A 19,661-nucleotide genomic window follows, 5' to 3' on the forward strand; every position below is an offset into this window, starting at 1 on the left:
TTTTAAGTAAAGAAGTCAGTGAAGGTCCAGCAAGTAGGCAGAAAGATGTTGAATCTATGTAGAAATGAACAAACTCACATTCATATACTTCAACATATTTCAGCACATTTGGCTGATAATATTACATTTAACATTCCTCATAAGGAATATACGTGAAGTATGAGACCTAAAGACCTGACAGCCTAGCTGCCTGAATTTGGCGGTCTACCAGCGTGAAGAAAAAACATATCTTCTGGGGAAGATCAGGATTCGACGCTAGAGGGGGGCATAGCTTAGGGGCGTACCCTTTTTACTTGCGCCCCTCTAGCATTCCAGCGGCCTGGCAGCCTAGCGGCGTGGTTAAGCGTCCTGGCTGACTAGCGGCCTAAAATTGATTTCTATTTCAAAGCTTTTTCTATACGATTTCTACGAAAACAATAACAAATCAACATTTTCTATGAATAAATCAACATCCTGTAGATATTATCAGTATTTTTAAAAAAAGACGACCTAGCAGCCGAGTGGCGGCCTGGCTGTCTACCGGCGTGAATTTAGTGGAAATCGTGAATTTTGAAGGAAACACGATAAAAATGCTTTGATATAACTATTATTTTAGGCCGCTAGGCCGATAGGCTACAAACTTCAAGCCGCCAAGGAGCTAATTTCTCGCCGCTAGTTCGCCACGCCGCTAGACCGTAATGGTTAACTACATACAAAAAACGCACGGACGAAATATCATTTTCACAAACATTTATTGAAACATTACAATCTTAGATTTAATACATTCCTTTCGTCCTGAAATAAGTGTGTTTAAAAAATCAAAACTGTTTCAAACAAAGTTCTACATACATATAAACAGGTAAAGAAGAATGAGTAATAACATAGTGTGATAAGCCATATCGCAGTGGGACAATATATACATACACATCTGCTTATTAGGACTTGCATTGACTAAACAACAAATCGTTTTTTAAGGAACAATACGCGTATCATTTTCTTATATGAGTCACGGCTATGTTGTAATTCAGTGTCTATGGAATGAACAATAAAGTTGAAATTAAATCGTTGAAGTTAACTAAACACCAATGATTTTGTATCTCAAATTATAGGCGCAAATGTATAGGAATTAGTCAAATAATAAAAATACATACCAATCATGAACATAAATTTTAACACATGTATCTTTTCAAACACATCGACATTTAAAATATCATTGGATTATCTATTAATGATAATATTATATGTCATTATGTGATTATTTTATTACAACATGTGTCAGATACATGATGAATATGGATTAGTTTGAATGTCCAAGTCTCACATTGGTCTTTACAGTTTCTCTGAACTCATAAAGACAGGATTAAGCTCTCCGTATTTAGGCGGACGGTCACTGTTGTCTTTGACCGTCACAATTTCGTCATCAGCGGAAACGACTGGTTCCAGCTCGTTATCATCACTGAATGGCGTGCCGTCGGGATGCTGGGAGTCAAACAGCTCCAGGTCCGCCTTAGATAGTTTCCCGACGATCCCGGCACCGAAAGAATCTCCGAGAACGTTGATGGCCGTCCGGAACCGGTCCCTATGAACGAATAGACGAAATAAAATTGTTGTTATGTTGATTACAAAATTGGGTCCAGACAGTAGAGTATTCATTATCGCAGCTCTTATGTCAAATGTGCGAACCTGACTGGCAGAACTGGACATAAAATATTTTGGGCACAATTTTTTCTACCTATTTGGATCATATTATAGATATATTATACCGGTAACTAGTCTTCGTATACTAATGACTTTCCGTATATCTAAATTGGGTACATCCGGGTAGAGTATGCTTGTTGACAGCAACTGAAGGTCGTCTGTATATGTAAACAGTTTCATATAGAGTTAAATATCTTCTCTTTCATGGACTTCCATTCATGCATATCGATGTTTATCTAGCCTGCATTAAATACCGTGCACCGCTTTTATACCTCCAACTTTTGTGTAAAGATTACCACTGCATGGTCTTATCAATCATTTTTTTAATCACGCAAAGATGGATAAATCTAATAAATAAGCAAATATAACAAACCAATATCACACCAATGCTTCTCTGAGAATTGTCCAACAGTTATAATTATTACATAAATGACGATTTTGGGTAGCTGCTGAAAAGGTGAGCATTTAGAAAATGAACACTTTCGTGCACTATTTCGGTTATATATAAATCTGTTATTTCATTTTGGTATTTGCATTTTTGTGTGGGCCAATGTTAATCGAGAAATTTTCAATTTCCTGTTCCTTAAGTTTAAGAGTATCTATGCTGACGAATACATCAATATGATGTTTTGACATGCTACGTAAATCGCAAAAGTTGAATTCTAACATAATTAAAATATTGTGGCCTATTTTCCTTTGCGAAAATGGCAGCCGATGCCTGTCAGAATCGTGTGTGTATTTAGATGTAGTTTAGGCTAAAATTATTTAATTACATCTCATATATTTGTTTCTTATGCTGTATTGTAGACAGACTTGAACATCGGAGCAATGCGTGTCTATATGTGTTATCATTGCTCTGTCATGGCGAAATTTGAAAACAAATATTAACATATCTCTATAAAGAAAATGAGTTTTTTAACAGGTCTATACCTTTAACATTCAAAGTCAACATGCGCAGCTTATCAATCCACAATGCAATAAAACTATCAAGTGAAGTTACTTTATTTATAGGTACGATTTAACTTAATGTCATACACCTGTATGGGTCCCAGGATGCACTATACATGTTAATAATTGAACATCATTCAACAGTGTTTGCAAAACCAAGCGAGGTTCCCCAAGATAAATCGAAATTTATTATAATTAATGTTATAATTACAGAAACCAGTCGATGGAGATAATGAGCGTCACGTCTTCCACCGGAAGTCCGACGGCTGTCAGCACGATGGACATGGTCACGAGGCCGGCGGACGGGATGCCTGCAGCGCCAATGGCCGCCGCTGTCGCCGTCAACCTGCAACGTGAATGTTTTAATCAGGTAAACAGCGCAGAATTTAAAAAGGATAAAACTGAACTGATGAAATGTATGCTACATAACTCGCAAAGACGAGTTGTGTTTTTCTCAAAAGTAGCTGCTCTTTCATAAATGCTTAAGATAATGATATGTTCTTCTTGCTAGCGACAATATCTAATTAAAGCAGAGTAAAACACTAATTGCTTAGAAACTAAACAAGGATTTAAACGGTTAGTTATAGGTACTGTATACTATATGAATATATCATATATACAGTCGACCCCCGTTGGCTCGAGCTCGCTTGGCTCGATTTCTTCTTTTGCTTGAATTGGATATAAAAGGCCGAATTCTTTATACTAAACCTAAAAATAGGGTCGAATTCCTCGAGGATCGATCTATTTCCGCCGGTCCGTGGGAGTATGGGCCAAAAGGGTTCGACTGTAGCGGATATAAACTTTATATTCAATATATTGCACATTCGTCCTCTAACGTGTTATTTTTCCTTTTTGATTTTTTTTAATTTAGTGCCTAAAACATATGAACACTGCACATTGTCAGCTATATATCAACCGGACTCTGTCTGTCTTAAAGCTGTCATAGATTGATTAAAGTAAATAATTAGTATGCCATATAGTTATATAAAGTAAAGCCTACGCAGTGATGATGACTTCCCCGACGCTCAAAGTTATGTTGCGAGATTGTGCGATAAAGATGACGGCGACCGCCTCGTACAGCGCCGTGCCGTCCATGTTGACTGTGGCGCCGATGGGAGCCACGAACTTGGCCACACGCCGGTCCACGCGGTTCTCCACCGTTATGCACTCCATTGTCACCGGAAGTGTCGCAGAACTGGGGAAAACAACGGTGGCTATACTAATTTATTTCGCTCTGTATATTGAACAGTCAGTAAGAGTCTTTCAAATGGACTTTTATATAAAAAACTAAAAATCAATGATACTTAATTGAAATTTATAATGTATATATGCTTGTTTTAAGTTCAAGATTAATTCCGATACATTGAATATCTATTATTCCCGTGTTAAAGCTATCGCCGCTCAAAATCAGATATTTGAGCTTTGACCAGCAGCTTTAGCATTTCCACAAACATGCCATTCAGCCTATCGTGGTGAAAAACCAGAACCCTTGATTGATCCTACCTGGTGAAAAAACTTCAACCCTTAATGGGACACTCGGCCCTACCTGGTGAAAACATATACTCTTAATTCGCTACTGTAAAAACTACAACCCGTAAGGGGCAACTCGACCCTGCCTGGTGAAAAACTAAAACCCTAATGCTCCACTCGACCCTACCTGGTGAAAAACTAGAACCCTTAATGTCCGACTCGACCCTACGTGGTAAAAGGTTGGAACCTTACTCGACTCTACCGGGTGAAAAACTAGAACCCTGAATGTCCAACTCGATCCTACCTGGTAAAAAGGAGAACCCTTACTCGGCCCTGCCTTGTGAAAAAAACTAAAACCCGAATGCTCCACTCGCCCCTTCCTGGTGAAAGACTGGTACCCTTAATGTCCCACTCGACCCAACCTGGTGAAAAAGTAGAACCCTTACTCGACCCAACCTGGTGAAAATGTAGAACCTTTACTCGACCCTACCTGGTTTAAAAAGCAGAACCCTTACTTGACCCTAACCTTTACTCGACCCTACCTGGTAAAAAAGTAGAACCTTTACTCGACCCTACCTGGTAAAAAAGTAGAACCCTTACTCGACCCTACCTGGTGAAAAAGTAGAACCCTTACTCGACCCTACCTGGTGAAAAAGTAAAACCCTTACTCGACCCTACCTGGTGAAAAAGTAGAACCCTTACTCGACCCTACCTGGTGAAAAAGTAGAACCCTTACTCGACCCTACCTGGTGAAAAAGAAGAACCCTTACTCGACCCTACCTGGTAAAAAAGAAGAACCCTTACTCGACCCTACCTGGTGAAAAAGTAGAACCCTAACTCGACCCTACCTGGTGAAAAAGTAGAACCCTTACTCGACCCTACCTGGCGAAAAAGTAGAACCCTTACTCGACCCTACCTGGTGAAAAAGTAGAACCCTTACTCGACCCTACCTGGTAAAAAGTAGAACCCTTACTCGACCCTACCTGGTAAAAAAGGAGAACCCATTTGTGTACAAAGCCTCAAATTGTTTAGTTTTTCAGATTTACCGGGCACATGTAACTGGACTCATGGTTTTAAATTGGCAAGTGATTAACCTTAACTTTCCCTGCATAGAGTTTTAAGACCATTGACACATAATAGATCCCTTTTACCCCCCTTTTACCCCATAAAGCAATGTTAAAGCTGATTGTGAAAGTCTTTAACTCTTTCTAAGTGTATGTTAGAGATCATTTTGGCGATCTACAGAAAATGGAGCGAGCACAGCGAGGGTACAGGCCTAGAAAACTTGTACCGCTTGCTGTAGATCGCCAAAATGAACTCTTTACGTATTTGGTGTTCGTACTAAGTTGACACACAGCTCCGCCCTTGGTGTAGTCACGTGGTATTGTGGTGCGAAAGTTAAACCCCCAACGCGTTTATTTCATTAAATGAGTGTCGGGCGATGGAAAATTGTGATTTTTTTTTATAAATGGAAATAAAAGTGATTGATATTTGTTCAAAAATGGCAGAGTACCGTACGTTTATAAGACTTTTCGTTTAAAAAACACACAACAAAATGTTGATATTTAGGTTATAAGACTTACCTTATGTTTGTATAGTGCAGAACTTTACTGGGGTGACCTCTTTAAGTTTTAAATTCACGATGATCAACAAAATTGCACATTTTTGATACTGAATTTGCTTGATTGGTTGTAACTTTTTCATAACATAAGCTTCGTTTGCCTCTAGACAGTGCCACCCTTAACTGTCAATCATAGTCACTTCACGCATGCTCAGAAGGCAGAACGATCTTAGAAAAATAAACGACTTTACCAAATCACGTAGATCGTGAAAATGCTCTCCATAAACATACATGTATGTATTCAACTGCAAATCTACTCAACATGAAGTAGAGCTACAGAAAATAAAATAATACCCCGATTGTCATCGGGTCAAACATGTTTGCGAAGAGACACCAGATGAAACCATGACTAAGGTCTTTACATAGCATATCAACTTCAATAACGTTCAGGTGTACCGAGTAAGTTAAAAAAACAACAACAACATCGAACTCACACACAATGGTATCAACTGAAATGATATTTATGGAATGTTTCAAGACAGGCCAAAATGTAGATACAAATATATAAAAAAAAATCCTTGCAATGGTAATTTGGTAACATAATCCTTTTAAACGCACTGGCACGGCCTTAAACAGCCACCACAATGTCGCTTACCGAGATATTAGATAGTCTTCCACGGCCACAAGCTGCAAACCTTTCAACGCTTTTCATATCGGCAGACATTGTAATGTCATTTGACACTTATCTGGCCAATATAATAATGGGACTTTTGTATACTTCTTTCTCAAAATATGTAAGGTAATGGTATTTTGTTATGTTATTGTCATGACAAAGCATGGAGGACAAAGCCGTTTCGTGTTTGAGACCCAGAGCTTTTATACGATCAACTTAATTTATATAATTCACTGGCCTTGCCTTTTTAAACCTTGAAAAGCAATGTTGGATCAGAACGCTCAACGATTGCACCGCCTTTTGAATTTAACTAAATGAAGGCCAACACTTTGCATTCACAAAAGAAACGATTAGCCCAAACCCATTGTTTTTCCAAGACAAATTCAGATCGGTTGTACGAACAATTGCTGAGTGCCGTTTCAAAATGACCCGATCAATGAAGCGTTTTGAAGACCGATGACCCGTCAGTCGTACACATGTCCGCGACAGGTCGACAACTGCTCGGTTTAATCAGCAACAACAATGGCTTACATAGACACTGATTTTGTTCCACAGTTTGTTAGTCAGCTTTTTTGTTTTGATTGTTTGATACTCCCAATAATATTGGTGGTAACTTTTATTGGTTAAAAAAGACGGAGCTTAACCATGAAATAACCATCTTTCGGATAAGTTACAACGACGTGCACTTATACACAGGCTAGTAAGTGAATGCTTTCCTTGTGTAACATGCTACAGACATGCAACCACTTCATCAACTAGCCTCGTGGATGAACGTATACGCTCGCGCTGAAGCGCTTGTGTTTCCATAACTCGGGTTGTGTGTGCAGTAACTATTACAAGCATATTACAGTGGTTTGCACGAGCGTATATAATGAACTTACAGCGGGGACACCGCCGAAAGGGAGACTGTTGCTCCTCTCCTTAAACAATCGACACATTGTTTTATATAGCAAATATCTCACCTGCTGTATGTGTGCGCCTTTTGCATTTTCGTACCTGTTCTAACAAGATGTACTCACCTAGATGCAGTTCCCCAGGCTGTAAGCAATGCCTTCATCATACGGTACGTGAACAGGTACGGGTTGGTACGGGTAACAATGAAGAAGATGATGGGGAGCACGATAAACCCGTGTATGAACAGGCCCACAAGCACAGTAAGCATGTAGTAGGCGAGCTGAGTGAACATCTGTCCCAAGTCGTCCACCTCAATCAACTTAGTGGCGACCAAGAACAATATACCGATAGGAGAGTACCTGTAATGCAAGGCGAAGCTGGTTGCAAATCAACGATTCAATTAAAAGAAAGATATATTATTTCGTCAACTATAATAGAACATGGATGTATCTTGCAATGGTTTACTATGGACTCATATGATAATCTACCTCCGATAATGTGACAATGTGCAGTGAGCTTGTACATGATTTAATTAAGTGCAGTTGCACCTTATATCATTCTATGCGTGGCCAAATATGACCTACATACAAAGTTTTATGAATATTCATATTATTTGAATGACAACCTGACACAGTTTTACCTTTCATGTGCTATTAAAGAACAATTGTACCTACTTTTGATCAACCCGAAGCAAAGGGTTGAATTACTATGTCAAAACAAATTGCTTCACGAAAACAATCTTATTGCAATAAAACACAACGGGTGCATTCATCGTCTTATACAACTTAATCATAGTGGACTGTATTACTGTTTTAGTTTTTTTTTCTTTATTTCTTATTGAGGCCTCGGTGACCTCTTTATTGTAACTGTAATAGGGGTCGGGGCCATCCCCGTTGGTCAGTACAATATTCAAAAACATACTTATTCTATACAATGTACATGCAATCTCCAAGCTATTATAAGCATTTTCAAAAACAACAACAAAAAACAATTTTAACAGCAGCTCACAGCAAATTGTAGATATTAAAAGAGAGTACTACAAATTGAAAAGTTTAAAAATATATTGTTGTAGAATTCCTGACATGTATATGAAATAGAAATATGCGATGAAATTGCACCAAAAAAGCGACCTGTTATTCATAACAGAAAATTATGACATAAATCAAAACACCTAATTGCTAAACATTAGTGAATACACCATCAATGCATACTGCTTGATCATCATCATCATCATCATCATCATCAGCAGCAGCAGCAGCAGCAGCAGCAGGAGCAGCAGCATCGTCATCAGCATCATGCATAATGTTATTTACGTCAAACAAAGGAGAAAATTATAACATTTTTTGTTTATTAACTCTTACATTTTTGACGCGATCCTGGAACAATCATATATAGTACTAATACATTACAATGGACGGCAATATGTGCCAAGGCTTATCAAATGTATACGGACCAAAGTCGGCTATTACGAGTTTCTGCCGTTTTGATAAACACGTAAAATACGGGATTAGAGAAAGGGACCATTTTCATTGGTTGTCAAACTCGCCCTAATACGAGAATTCTGCAGCATTTTTTAACGACTGTTTTAAAAAAAGTGTGTGCCTTGTACAAAAAATAATTACTTCAACCACTTTGTATGGTTTGTTACTACAGTTGTGTTTAACATGTGGGTGGATTTTATGACAGTTTTTTAGGAAACCGACAAAATGGACGAGAAAGGTGTAAACATTTTTGATATTTTGGCAGGCAATTTACGAAATAATCACGAAAAAGTTTTATTCATAAGCCTGTGTAGTGTCACTGTAAAAGGATTCATGTCAAAATTAGCAGCCCAGTTTAGAAAATCAGAATCAAAGGGAAACAAGCTTTGAATATAAGGGAAGGTGAATATTAGATTTTTTTAATTAAAATGTCTCAGCATACGTATCAGTTGATTAATAAAATACAAATTTATTCAGTGATTTCATATTTGCCGTCAGTCAGCAGTATTGACATTCGCCCTTCGGACTTAGGCCTATACAGCTGATTTCGGACAAATAGTTTGGCCTATATGAAATCACCTCAATTAATTACATTATAATATTTTGAATTCATAAAGCTGTGTCTTTGTGCTCTAATACCGGCTTTGAGAATTGTATTGAAAGTAAAATTAAAAAGACAGCACAATTTTGCGACGTAAATGAGCAGAATGTATTTGCTTTGTAATGAAGACTACACTAGAAATTTGAGATATGGTACAAAGTAAAACGTTTTTGTTGAAAAGCTATAATACAATATCACAAAAACATCAATGTCACGTGCTTTATTTGCTGTCAATACACCAGACTTTACAGCGAACCAGTGATACGAACGGTGGAGCCAAATAAAACATGTATATATAAGCATGTTTATGAAAGGCAAGTTTTCGTTTGATCTAAATCTGAATTTTAAATAAATATTAAGTTATACATTAACTTCATTAAAGTATTTTAAAATAACATAAATCATTTCGGAGTTGAACGCCTGCTCACGACGTTAACCATTGGTTTATCGCACAATGCTTAATAAAAATGCTGAGCATCCTGCAATTGACCCATGTACAGAAACATTTCTACCATAATGACTGCTTATGTACGTCCATAAACACATCGTAAACTCACCAGATGACGATCATTGTGAGTCTCATTATAGCCATATGGAGCGAGTCAAAGAAGTCAGCGAGCGGTTTGCCGGCCTTGCCCATGCGGGAGATGACAGCACCGAAGCATATGGAGAAAACTACCAGACCGAGGACGTTCATTCGCTCATCGGATTTCACCTTAGGTGTTTCCCGCCATACTGTCATGTTCATTTCTGTTGTGGGCATAAACTGTTCACTGAGTGCCAGAATTAAATAACACTATCAACTTAGGTCATGCGAGAAACCGTCCACTGCTGGCTACACTTGTGATTACTAAGGACCACATGGGAGATGAACTGTCTACTGATGGCCACGAGGGAGATAATCTGTCTACTGATGGCCACGAGGGAGATATAATAAATGTCTACTGATGGCCACGAGGGAGATAAACTGTCTTCTTATGGCCACGAGGGAGATGAACTGTCCACTGATGGCCACGAGGGAGATAAACTGTCTACTTATGGCCACGTGGGAGATGAACTGTCTACTGATAGCCTCGAGGGAGATAAACTATATACTGATGGCTACGAGGGAGATGAACTGTTTACTTATGGCCACGAGGGAGATAAACTGTCTACTATTGGCCACGAGGACCAGGAGGGAGATAAAATGTGCACTGGGGACACATGGGAGATAAACTGTCCACTGAAGGCCACACTGGAAATTAACTACCACTGATGTGCACAATGGAGATTAACTGACCACTGAGGGCCACAATGGAAATAGACTGTCCACCGAGGGCCACAATGGGGGTAAACTAACCACTGAGGGCCACAATGGAGATTAACTGACCATTGAGGGCCATAATGGATATTTACTGACTACTGAGGACCACACTGGAGATTAAATGACCAATGAGGGCCACAATGGGGAAAAATGACCACTGAGGGCCACAATGGGAATAAACTACTGACCACTGAGGGCCACACTGGGGATAAACTGACCACTGTGGGCCATTATGGAGATTAAATTAGCACTGAGGGCCACAATGGAGATTAAATGACCATTGAGGGCCACAATGGAGATTAACTGACCACTAAGGGCCTCAATGGGGATAAACAATCAATTTGAGGGCTTCGAGGAAAATACTTTTTTTTTATTTCCGATGGACGTATTCTTCTTGTTTAAATGCTATTCTTTCTTTTAGTAGTATGCAGTTACCGTTTAAGATTATACTAACATATTTACCAGAATCTAAATAGCTGACGTTTGTACTGGTCGTTGTTTGCTGAAAATAGCAAACCAATGCATTGTAATGCAGATAATTAAAAGGATAATTTTTGAGTAAAATAATTTGTATCCTTATCAAACAGAATACGAGAACAAGCACTTGAATACACTAGATTAGCTTTAACAAGCACATAAACACTTTCCGTTCGAACACACACCGCAATGTCTTCAGAGTTTTTATCAAACACATTCACACTTACCGTTCGAAAGCACGCTTCAATCAAATTGGGAGGAAAGCAGTTCCTGAAAAGTCAAAGTAGTGTATTCAAAACAAGTGAACATAAAAGGGTCTGTTTTAAAGTTATTAAGAAAAAAAATAAGCACTAATATAATTTCAATATACGAATAAATCAACTAAGATATGTATTCAAACGCCCCAACGCTGCTCGATCAAACAACTGATGATTTATTAATAATAAATGAATACTGCTATCTAAGACTGGAACAAACACTTATGCCATAGGTTGTAATTAACCAAATATAAATGAAGTCAAATTTTGAATAGTGAAAGGGTTTAAACATGTTGAAATATATGTGTGAAAACAAACATTTTATCTGCGATAGACACTGAAGTAGGTGCAAGTTGTCAATATTACAGAAAACATAAGAGAGTATAGAAGGCTTTCTCAATATATTGAGGCTACCTGATCAGATCGAAGAGAGCCTCGAGCGGTTCTTGGGTCTTAGCCTCCCCGGTACGAGTTTTTTCTTTCCCCCCTTGTGGCCAGGCTGTATTGCCAACACCAGAACTATCCCCAACACGACGGCGAAAAATGTAGTCGCAAGGTAGTAAATGATGGCACGCAGACCCATGCGCCCTGAAATAATTGCAGCTCAGTCATTTGGCCTACACCTTAATCATCATCACAATATAAGCAATATTTGGTAAGATGAAATTGCTGGTCTGCTGGTCCACGGAATAAAAAAAATGTTAACAATTTGAATAAGAATATTGAATGCACCAAGTTTGTATCTGTATATGCAAACAATCGACACTTTGGCAAAGTAATTGTAATAAGCAATATCAATGCACAATACTAAACGCTTAAATGCAACTTTAACAGAATGGTTTGACCATAACAAAAGGGATGAAACTATCGACATTCATACCAGATGATCTGGAATCCAGCGTTGCAATAGCTGATATCAGACTTGAAACCACCAGAGGTATGATAAGCATCTTCAGCATGTTCAGAAGCAGGTCCCCTGGAAACTTCAGGTAGAAAATCTTCCTCTTCTCATAATATTTCCAGTCATCGTCCATCCGCACCAGCAGTCCGACCAGTACCCCCAGTCCAAGGGCAATGATCATTAACAACACGAACAGGTTCTCCCGCAGGATGAGCTTGGCTCGCACGGACATCGCCATCTTGGAATGTTGGTCTGACTGAAAAATGACGGATACAGTTCAATACACAAAGTACTCTAATTCAGCTGGACATACCACATGGAGTCTCATGTTAAGAGTCAGATTCAAATTTCAAACCTACTTACCAGTTTGAAAAAAAGAAACAGGCAATGTCAAGTAAAAGGCACTGTATTCTAAATATAACTTCTTTGATATTTAAAATAAGGGGCTATGGTTAGCAATTCGGCAATGTAAGAACTAGTAAAAAAGTTTGTGGCTAGGCAAGTATTCCTAACTTTGCATAATTATATGCAGTTAGTTTTATGTTGAGTTTAGAAAATTTTGAACGGACCAATTTCTTACAGACGCCGAGCTTGTATTAGGTGTGGGATGACTTTACAAAATATACTTAAACTAAACAATTTACCTATCACATAATCTAGGTACAATAATGTCAATCATAATTATGGGTAATGGATAAATGAAAAGTCGCAATAACCCATTTAAGTAAAATGTTCACAGTCTATTTCCCGAGAAGAAAAGGTAAATTCTTTATGGTTTTATGCTTTTCATATATTTAAAGTTAACTATAAACATGATCGTTCCACAGCATGCATGCTTAGCTTTTCTCTTCGATTTATGATTTTAAAGAATAAATTATTACATATTAATATTACATGTTTTGAATGGATCATTTAGGCTACATATTTTCAACTGCTTAAATTGAAGTTTTTCAACAAGTTTCAAACTGATGGTTACTATTTGAGAAACATCTATATTGCCCAAACTGAGTGCTTTATTGATCTATTTGACCCAGTCATTCATTTTTGACATTCAGAAATATGCGCGTTTGATAAAAGACGCACTCTTGAGCCCAAATAAGATTAACCATAGTTAAATGTGTTTTAATATATCAAAAAAAAAATATGTTGATTATCGCCAATAGCTTCAAAGTGTTCATTTGTGCATTCAAACATGTAATATGTCATTGTTTAGAAGAAAATGCATGTATACATATTTTGAAATAGGAAACCATTTTAGGCCGCTAGGCCACCAGACCGCTAACTTCACGCCGCTAGGCCGCTAGGCCGCTGAAGTGCTCGATCGACTTTTTTTGAAAATAAAATAAAAAACGCTTCAGAGTAATAATTTGTGCATAAAAACAGTAAATATATCATTGTTTAAGAAGATCAGGCATGTTTAATGCTTTGAAATAGCTGACTGCTTAATCGACGCTTTTGAAAAACATATGTTGATTATCGCTAATAGCTTCAAAGTGTTCATTTGTGCATTCAAACATTTAATATGTCATTCTTTAGAAGAAAATGCATGTATACAAATTTTGAAATAGGAAACCAATTTAGGCCGCTAGGCCGCTAGGCCCCTAGGCCACCAGGCCACCAGGCCGCTAACTTCACGCCGCTAGGCCGTTAGGCCGCTGAAGTGCTCGATCGACTTTTTTGAAAATAAAATAAAAACGCTTCAGAGTAATAATTTGTGCATAAAAACAGTAAATATATCATTGTTTTAGAAGAACAGGCATGCTTAATGCTTTGAAATAGCTGACTGCTTAATCGAAGTTTTTGAAAAAAAAATGTTGATAATAGCTTCAATGTGTTAATGTGTGCATAAAAACAGTTAAAATGTCATTGTTTTAGAAGAAAATGCATGTATACATGCTTTGAAATTGGATTCAATTTAGGCCGCTGGGCCGCCAGGCCGCTAATTTCACGCCGCTAGGCCGCTAGGTCGCTGAAGTGCTCGATCGACTTTTTGAAAAAAAATTGAAAAACGCTTCAGAGTGATAATTTGTGCATAAAACAGTTAATTTAAAATTGTAAAGAAAAATATTCTGAATAAATAACAATTTAAGGCCGCTATGTTACTATATGAATGAAAAACTTGATTTATCAGTTTTTTAAAAAAACGCATTAACAATTGCTTGGAAATAGAAAAAATAATTAGGCCGCCAGGCCGCTAGGCCGCTAGGCCGCCAACTTCACGCCGCTAGGCCGCTAGGCCGCCAGGCCGCTAACTTCACGCCGCTAGGCCGCTAACTTCACACCGCTAGGCCGCTAACTTCACGTACATATTTTTTTGCGTTTTCAGCTATTAAATACACAGTTACAATCTTGTAATCAGTAATTTATATTTTCTATAACTGCATTATTAGTAAGTAGTTAAAGGTTTATCACTCAAATTTTATGTTTGTTGTACATGTGTATGTAGTGTTTTTGAATAAGAGTGTCATTTTAAGAATGTAATATTGTGATACTCAAAAAAGTTATTCAAAAGGGCCGAGCACTCTCTTTGGGCTCAACTATCTTCTGTGATAACACTATGCGTATTGTGAACTTCACCCACAAAGGAACTTTTTTTGATAGTAAAAGGGCAACATTTAAGTTGATGCAGCCATAAAAAAATAGATAACTGCATTATCATCTTTAACTAGATTGACTGTAATAATAAAACACTTATGATTTGCAAACATATATAACAAAATTAGCGATATTATGGCGCTGTTTTATCTTTGTGGCCACGTAGCTATTAATTATTATTTTTCTAAAGAGGCTAGTATTTCTTTATCTGTACAAACAGCTTACGCTTTTTTTTTTATCAGTTTAGGCCACAACAAATTGATCATTTGTTCGTCGGATTTGCCGCACCTAAAATTCGAAAAACGAAAAAAAAAAAAAAAAAAAAACTTTTTTTTTGCGCCCGCACTTACTATTTGGCCGCGCATATTATTTTTTTTTGTTTACTTCTGAATTTCCTCTATTTTCTGAAGTTCTTTTACTAAGAATTTAATCCTTCAACGTCAACTTCGCCTTTTTTAAAGGTATTTCCATGCTTTACATTCTTCGCGAGCAAAATTTCCTCGTGTCAGGACAAAATCAGGTCCGGGTAACCGCAAAACAGCCGATATTTGTTGACAGTCTTTTTTGTCGGGAATATTTTGCAGGACGCACCGTTGTTATTTATTTCCGGTATCAATTTTCGGGTTACTTTCAGTTTTCGTAATGTAAAATACACGTTTTAAATGAAAATCAGTGTCAAAGTCAATGGATTACAATCTTCAGTAAACAACAACAGTTTCACAGCGTCGAAGGCAATACTTATCTATGTGTGTTTTAAGTAATTCATTGTTTTGTACTCAAAATTTTGTGTTAAATAATAACTAAATCGGATTTTGAGTGCAAAACGTATATTAAAATACACGGACACACGACTTAACACAATTGAACATGTTTTGGTGAGTTATTTTTTAAATTTTCTAAAATGCATTTCTCAGTTTTCATATAATCATAATCGTTATGAATGCAGTGGATATACCCGGGGTTGGCTGGACTGAAAGTCAAATTCCCCGCTATTTCCCGGACCTTGGGGCGTGGTTACAATTGACTAGTGCATTACATACACATGGACAGTATAAAAAACATCAGTAAAATCAGAAAATAAAACCTTTTATAAGTAAAATGACTGTTTTAATTTTCTCAATTCTTCGTTTTTATCCACTTGTTTTCTTTGATCCATTTGTATAAAATGGCCTGTAATTAAAGTGGCCTGTTTCTTATGGGCATTGAAGCTATGGAGGCCGACATGATATTCTTTTTCAAGGCACGGACCTATAAACCATAGGTTCGGGGTAAAGGCGGGTTCTTTAAAGGGAAATATCTTTATTCCACCACCTGCTCTAATATAATGACTGGTGCCACATTTGCAGATTTGTTTGATACTGCTTCATTTATGTTGTCCCGCAATTTAATCCACAGTGTCTTTTTTAGATATGTTCTCTGTGTTATTTACATTTTCGATCTTCTGAAATGTCAAAGTCACTAGTAGTTGACATCAATTTAATCATGTGCTTCAAGAGGTTCAAATTTAGACCTGACCCAATATTTAGAAATGCTCAAATCATGAATAACTCTTACAAGTCTAAAATGTTTTTTTGTAATAGTAAGTTACGGAATGAATACAATAGTTTTCTTTTTGGTCTTCGAATAATTGTATGTTACTATGAGGAATGTTGTCTTTACAATATATCCACGTTTAAATTGAAGTTAATAGTAAAGCACTGGACCTTATTGCCATTTGTTAAATATTGAGACAGATTTACATGTCACTGTGATACAATCAAAACCTTTTCATTAATAACTGAACATATGTTTGCAATTAAAAAGTATTTCTTGACATAATTGTATGATAAATTTGGTAACAAATATACTTTTAATTTTTTTTAATTTTTCGCCTTGCGCTCGCCTCTGATTTGCCTTAATTTAAAAAAAAAAAGTTTTTTTTTTTCGCTCGCTCGCTCCTACTTTTTTGGGGCAAAATCCGTAGAACAAATGTTGTGGCCTTAGTCAAAAGTTGTTCACATGATAATGCATAAGAATTGAAGTTAAATCTTTTTGAATCAAGCTATATTGTGCGCCTGTAATGTCAAGGCCATAGTTGCAATGCAAGCAATTGAATGATTGAATGAACAGCAAGTATAATTGCTTTTATCTGGAGGAAGATATAGATTTTCATACCGACAAAATGAAAACCTTGCATGTATTATGCTCGGGACAAAACCTACTTCCTCTTCTTTAAATGTCAGATATTGCGCTTTATTCTAATGACACTCGTGGCTGAGAAGTGTAGATGTTTAAAAATGTTGAAAAGTTCAGTATATGAACAGTATTAAACTAAGACTTTTGAGAAATTATAAAGTTTTAGTTAGTACCCATGTTAAGTGCACAAGCCATCACAAAAAAAGTGTATGAAAAAACTCGATAGTAATTTTGCTAAAATAGGTCCAAGAACGGTATATTTTGACAAAATAACCCGCAGATTTAAGTCACGCAATTTTTCTATTTTTACATTGTTAAAAAACAATTTTCAGCTTATACATTCACTATTGTTTTTTCAAAAAACTTTTTTGTAAAGACCTCTAGAAACATAGGTTATAACAGGAAGGAGCTTACTCGTCTGGCCTCTAGGTAGGCATATTTATATTACGATAACAGTGCTATAGACCTACTTAAAAGACCAAAATATCCTTCGGAAATACAAAAAAATCCCTCACTTAAAATTCCGCAAAAATAAATTACGGTGGACCCCTTGGACCTAGACTTTTTCCTTATGTAATGAATGCAAATGTCTTGAAAGAAATGTTTCATTAGGACTCTGTCAGTTGTAAAACAAATACATATACTTGACAACTTTAAACGTAAATACCTTTCCAGCATAAATGTATTTCATTTTTGTTCAGCAATGTTTCACATAATAAAATATATATTTGAATACGTACCAATCTTTTTTCTTATTCCCTTTAGTTAAAAAAACAATAAAAAGCAAACTGGATCTTTAAACATAAGCTTCTTATGCAAAAAACGATCAAAGCCTACCTTTTAAAACTCCGTTTCGCAACGCTGCTTGTCAGGTCGCTGAATGCTTTTCAAAATAGTTCCTAAAATGAAATCTACTCTTATTTCAAGGTTAAGCTATCAGTATACAAAGAAAGCAATATACGGTTATATACATATCGACGATCGGCGAACAGCCCCAAAATCACGAAGTGACAACTCAATGTTACAAGTTTTTTAGTGATTCCGAGCGTTTTAAATCGTGATACTTTGTGATTTAATAAAAAACTTGCTGAATTTACTTGATCTACTTTCCTTTGTTGACATTTTCACTGCATTTTTTGTAGACCTACACATGTGTGTGAAGTTGGCTCAGCCATCGGCAATCGACACTCGACATTCGAATTAATTCAGTAAAAGCTGACATTCGATTTAATATAGGAAATCTTCAATGTCGAACTGCAATGTCGAGCTGGACGGAATCCTAGCCAGATATTCGATTTAATAAAGGAATCTTCAATGTCGAGCTGGAATGTCGAGCTGGACGGAATTCTAGCTCGACACTCGATTATATATACTAGGAAGATTTCAATGTCGAGCTGCAAAGTCGAGCTGGACGGAATCCTAGCTCGACATTCGATATAATACAGGGAATTTTCAATGTCGAGCTGCAAAGTCGAGCAGGACACAATTCTAGCTCGACATTGATACCATGTACGGAATTGGCAATGTCGCGCTGCAATGTCGAGGTGGACGGAATCCTAGCTCGTCATTCGATATAATAAAAGAAAATCTTCCATGTGGAGCTGCAATGTGGAGCTGGAAAGAATCCTAGCTCGACATTCGTATCATAAACGGAATTTGCAATGTCGAGCTGGACAGAATCCTAGCTCGACATTCTTAAATATAAAGTCAATCTTCAATGTCGAGTCGGAATGTCGAGCTTAACGGAATCCTAGCTCTACATTCGATATTGTATAGGAAATCTTCAACGTCGATCTGTAATGTCGGGCTGGTCGGCATCTCAGCTCGAAATTCGATTATATAAAACGAATTTTCAATGTCGAGCTGGAATGGCGAGCTGGACGAAATTCTAGCTTGACATTCGATATTATATAGGTAATCTTTAATGTCGTGCCTTAATTTTCGCGTGGACAGAATCATACTTCGGCATTCGATTTAACAAAGTGAATTTTCAATGTCGAGCTTGAACTACATGCAGAACGGCTTACTAACTCGACAACCGATAACTTATAGCGATCGGCATGTAAAGGGTAGCACTGGGGGAAATGGTATGCTCAGTCCTGCTTCAACCCAGCGCAAAGAACTAGGGTATCGGACCCGGATCTCTTGTATCTTACTCTGTTTCATCCAATCTTAAGATGTCTGAATTGATTGCGAATTGCTGTCGCTTCAAGCCAATTTTGGCATTTTAATACACAAAAAGTGGTGGGGTCAAGCCATAATGCAGCCGATGACTTTAATAAACTCAAATAAACAAATAAACGGTTCAGGGGTCAAACTTCTATAATTTCTATAAAATAAGTGTTTTTTAAAAAGTCTAGGATTACGTCCAGCTCGACATTCAAGACCGACAAAGAAAATTTAATTTATAGCATCAAATGTCGAGTTAGGATCCCGTCAAGCTCGGCATAGCAGCTCGACATTGAAATTCGCTTTATTTGTAGCTGAACATTGAATATTTCCTATATTTTTATCATATGTCATGCTGAGATTCCGTCCAGCTCGCCATTCAAGCTCGACATTGAATATTTCCTATATAATATCGAATGTCGAGCTAGGATTGCGTTCAGCTCGCCATTCAAGCTCGACATTGAATATTTCCTATATAA

At 37.2% G+C, this 19,661-nt stretch overlaps 1 protein-coding gene across 1 annotated transcript; it reads right to left on the reverse strand.

The window, feature by feature from the left end:
- Positions 1 to 714: 714 nt before the first annotated feature.
- On the reverse strand, positions 715 to 17,982 carry LOC128213441 (excitatory amino acid transporter 1-like). The gene is given in 11 exon segments (XM_052919129.1): positions 715 to 1,558; positions 2,837 to 2,971; positions 3,626 to 3,820; positions 7,349 to 7,582; positions 9,863 to 10,055; positions 11,071 to 11,110; positions 11,313 to 11,355; positions 11,757 to 11,818; positions 11,821 to 11,930; positions 12,223 to 12,499; positions 17,851 to 17,982. Coding segments are annotated over 10 exon segments (1,521 nt in total). The 5' UTR covers positions 12,482 to 12,499; positions 17,851 to 17,982; the 3' UTR covers positions 715 to 1,308.
- Between the last annotated feature and the right edge of the window lie 1,679 nt (positions 17,983 to 19,661).

Source organism: Mya arenaria, chromosome 13 (assembly GCF_026914265.1).
Source record: "Mya arenaria isolate MELC-2E11 chromosome 13, ASM2691426v1".
NCBI classification, from domain to species: Eukaryota; Metazoa; Mollusca; class Bivalvia; order Myida; family Myidae; genus Mya; species Mya arenaria.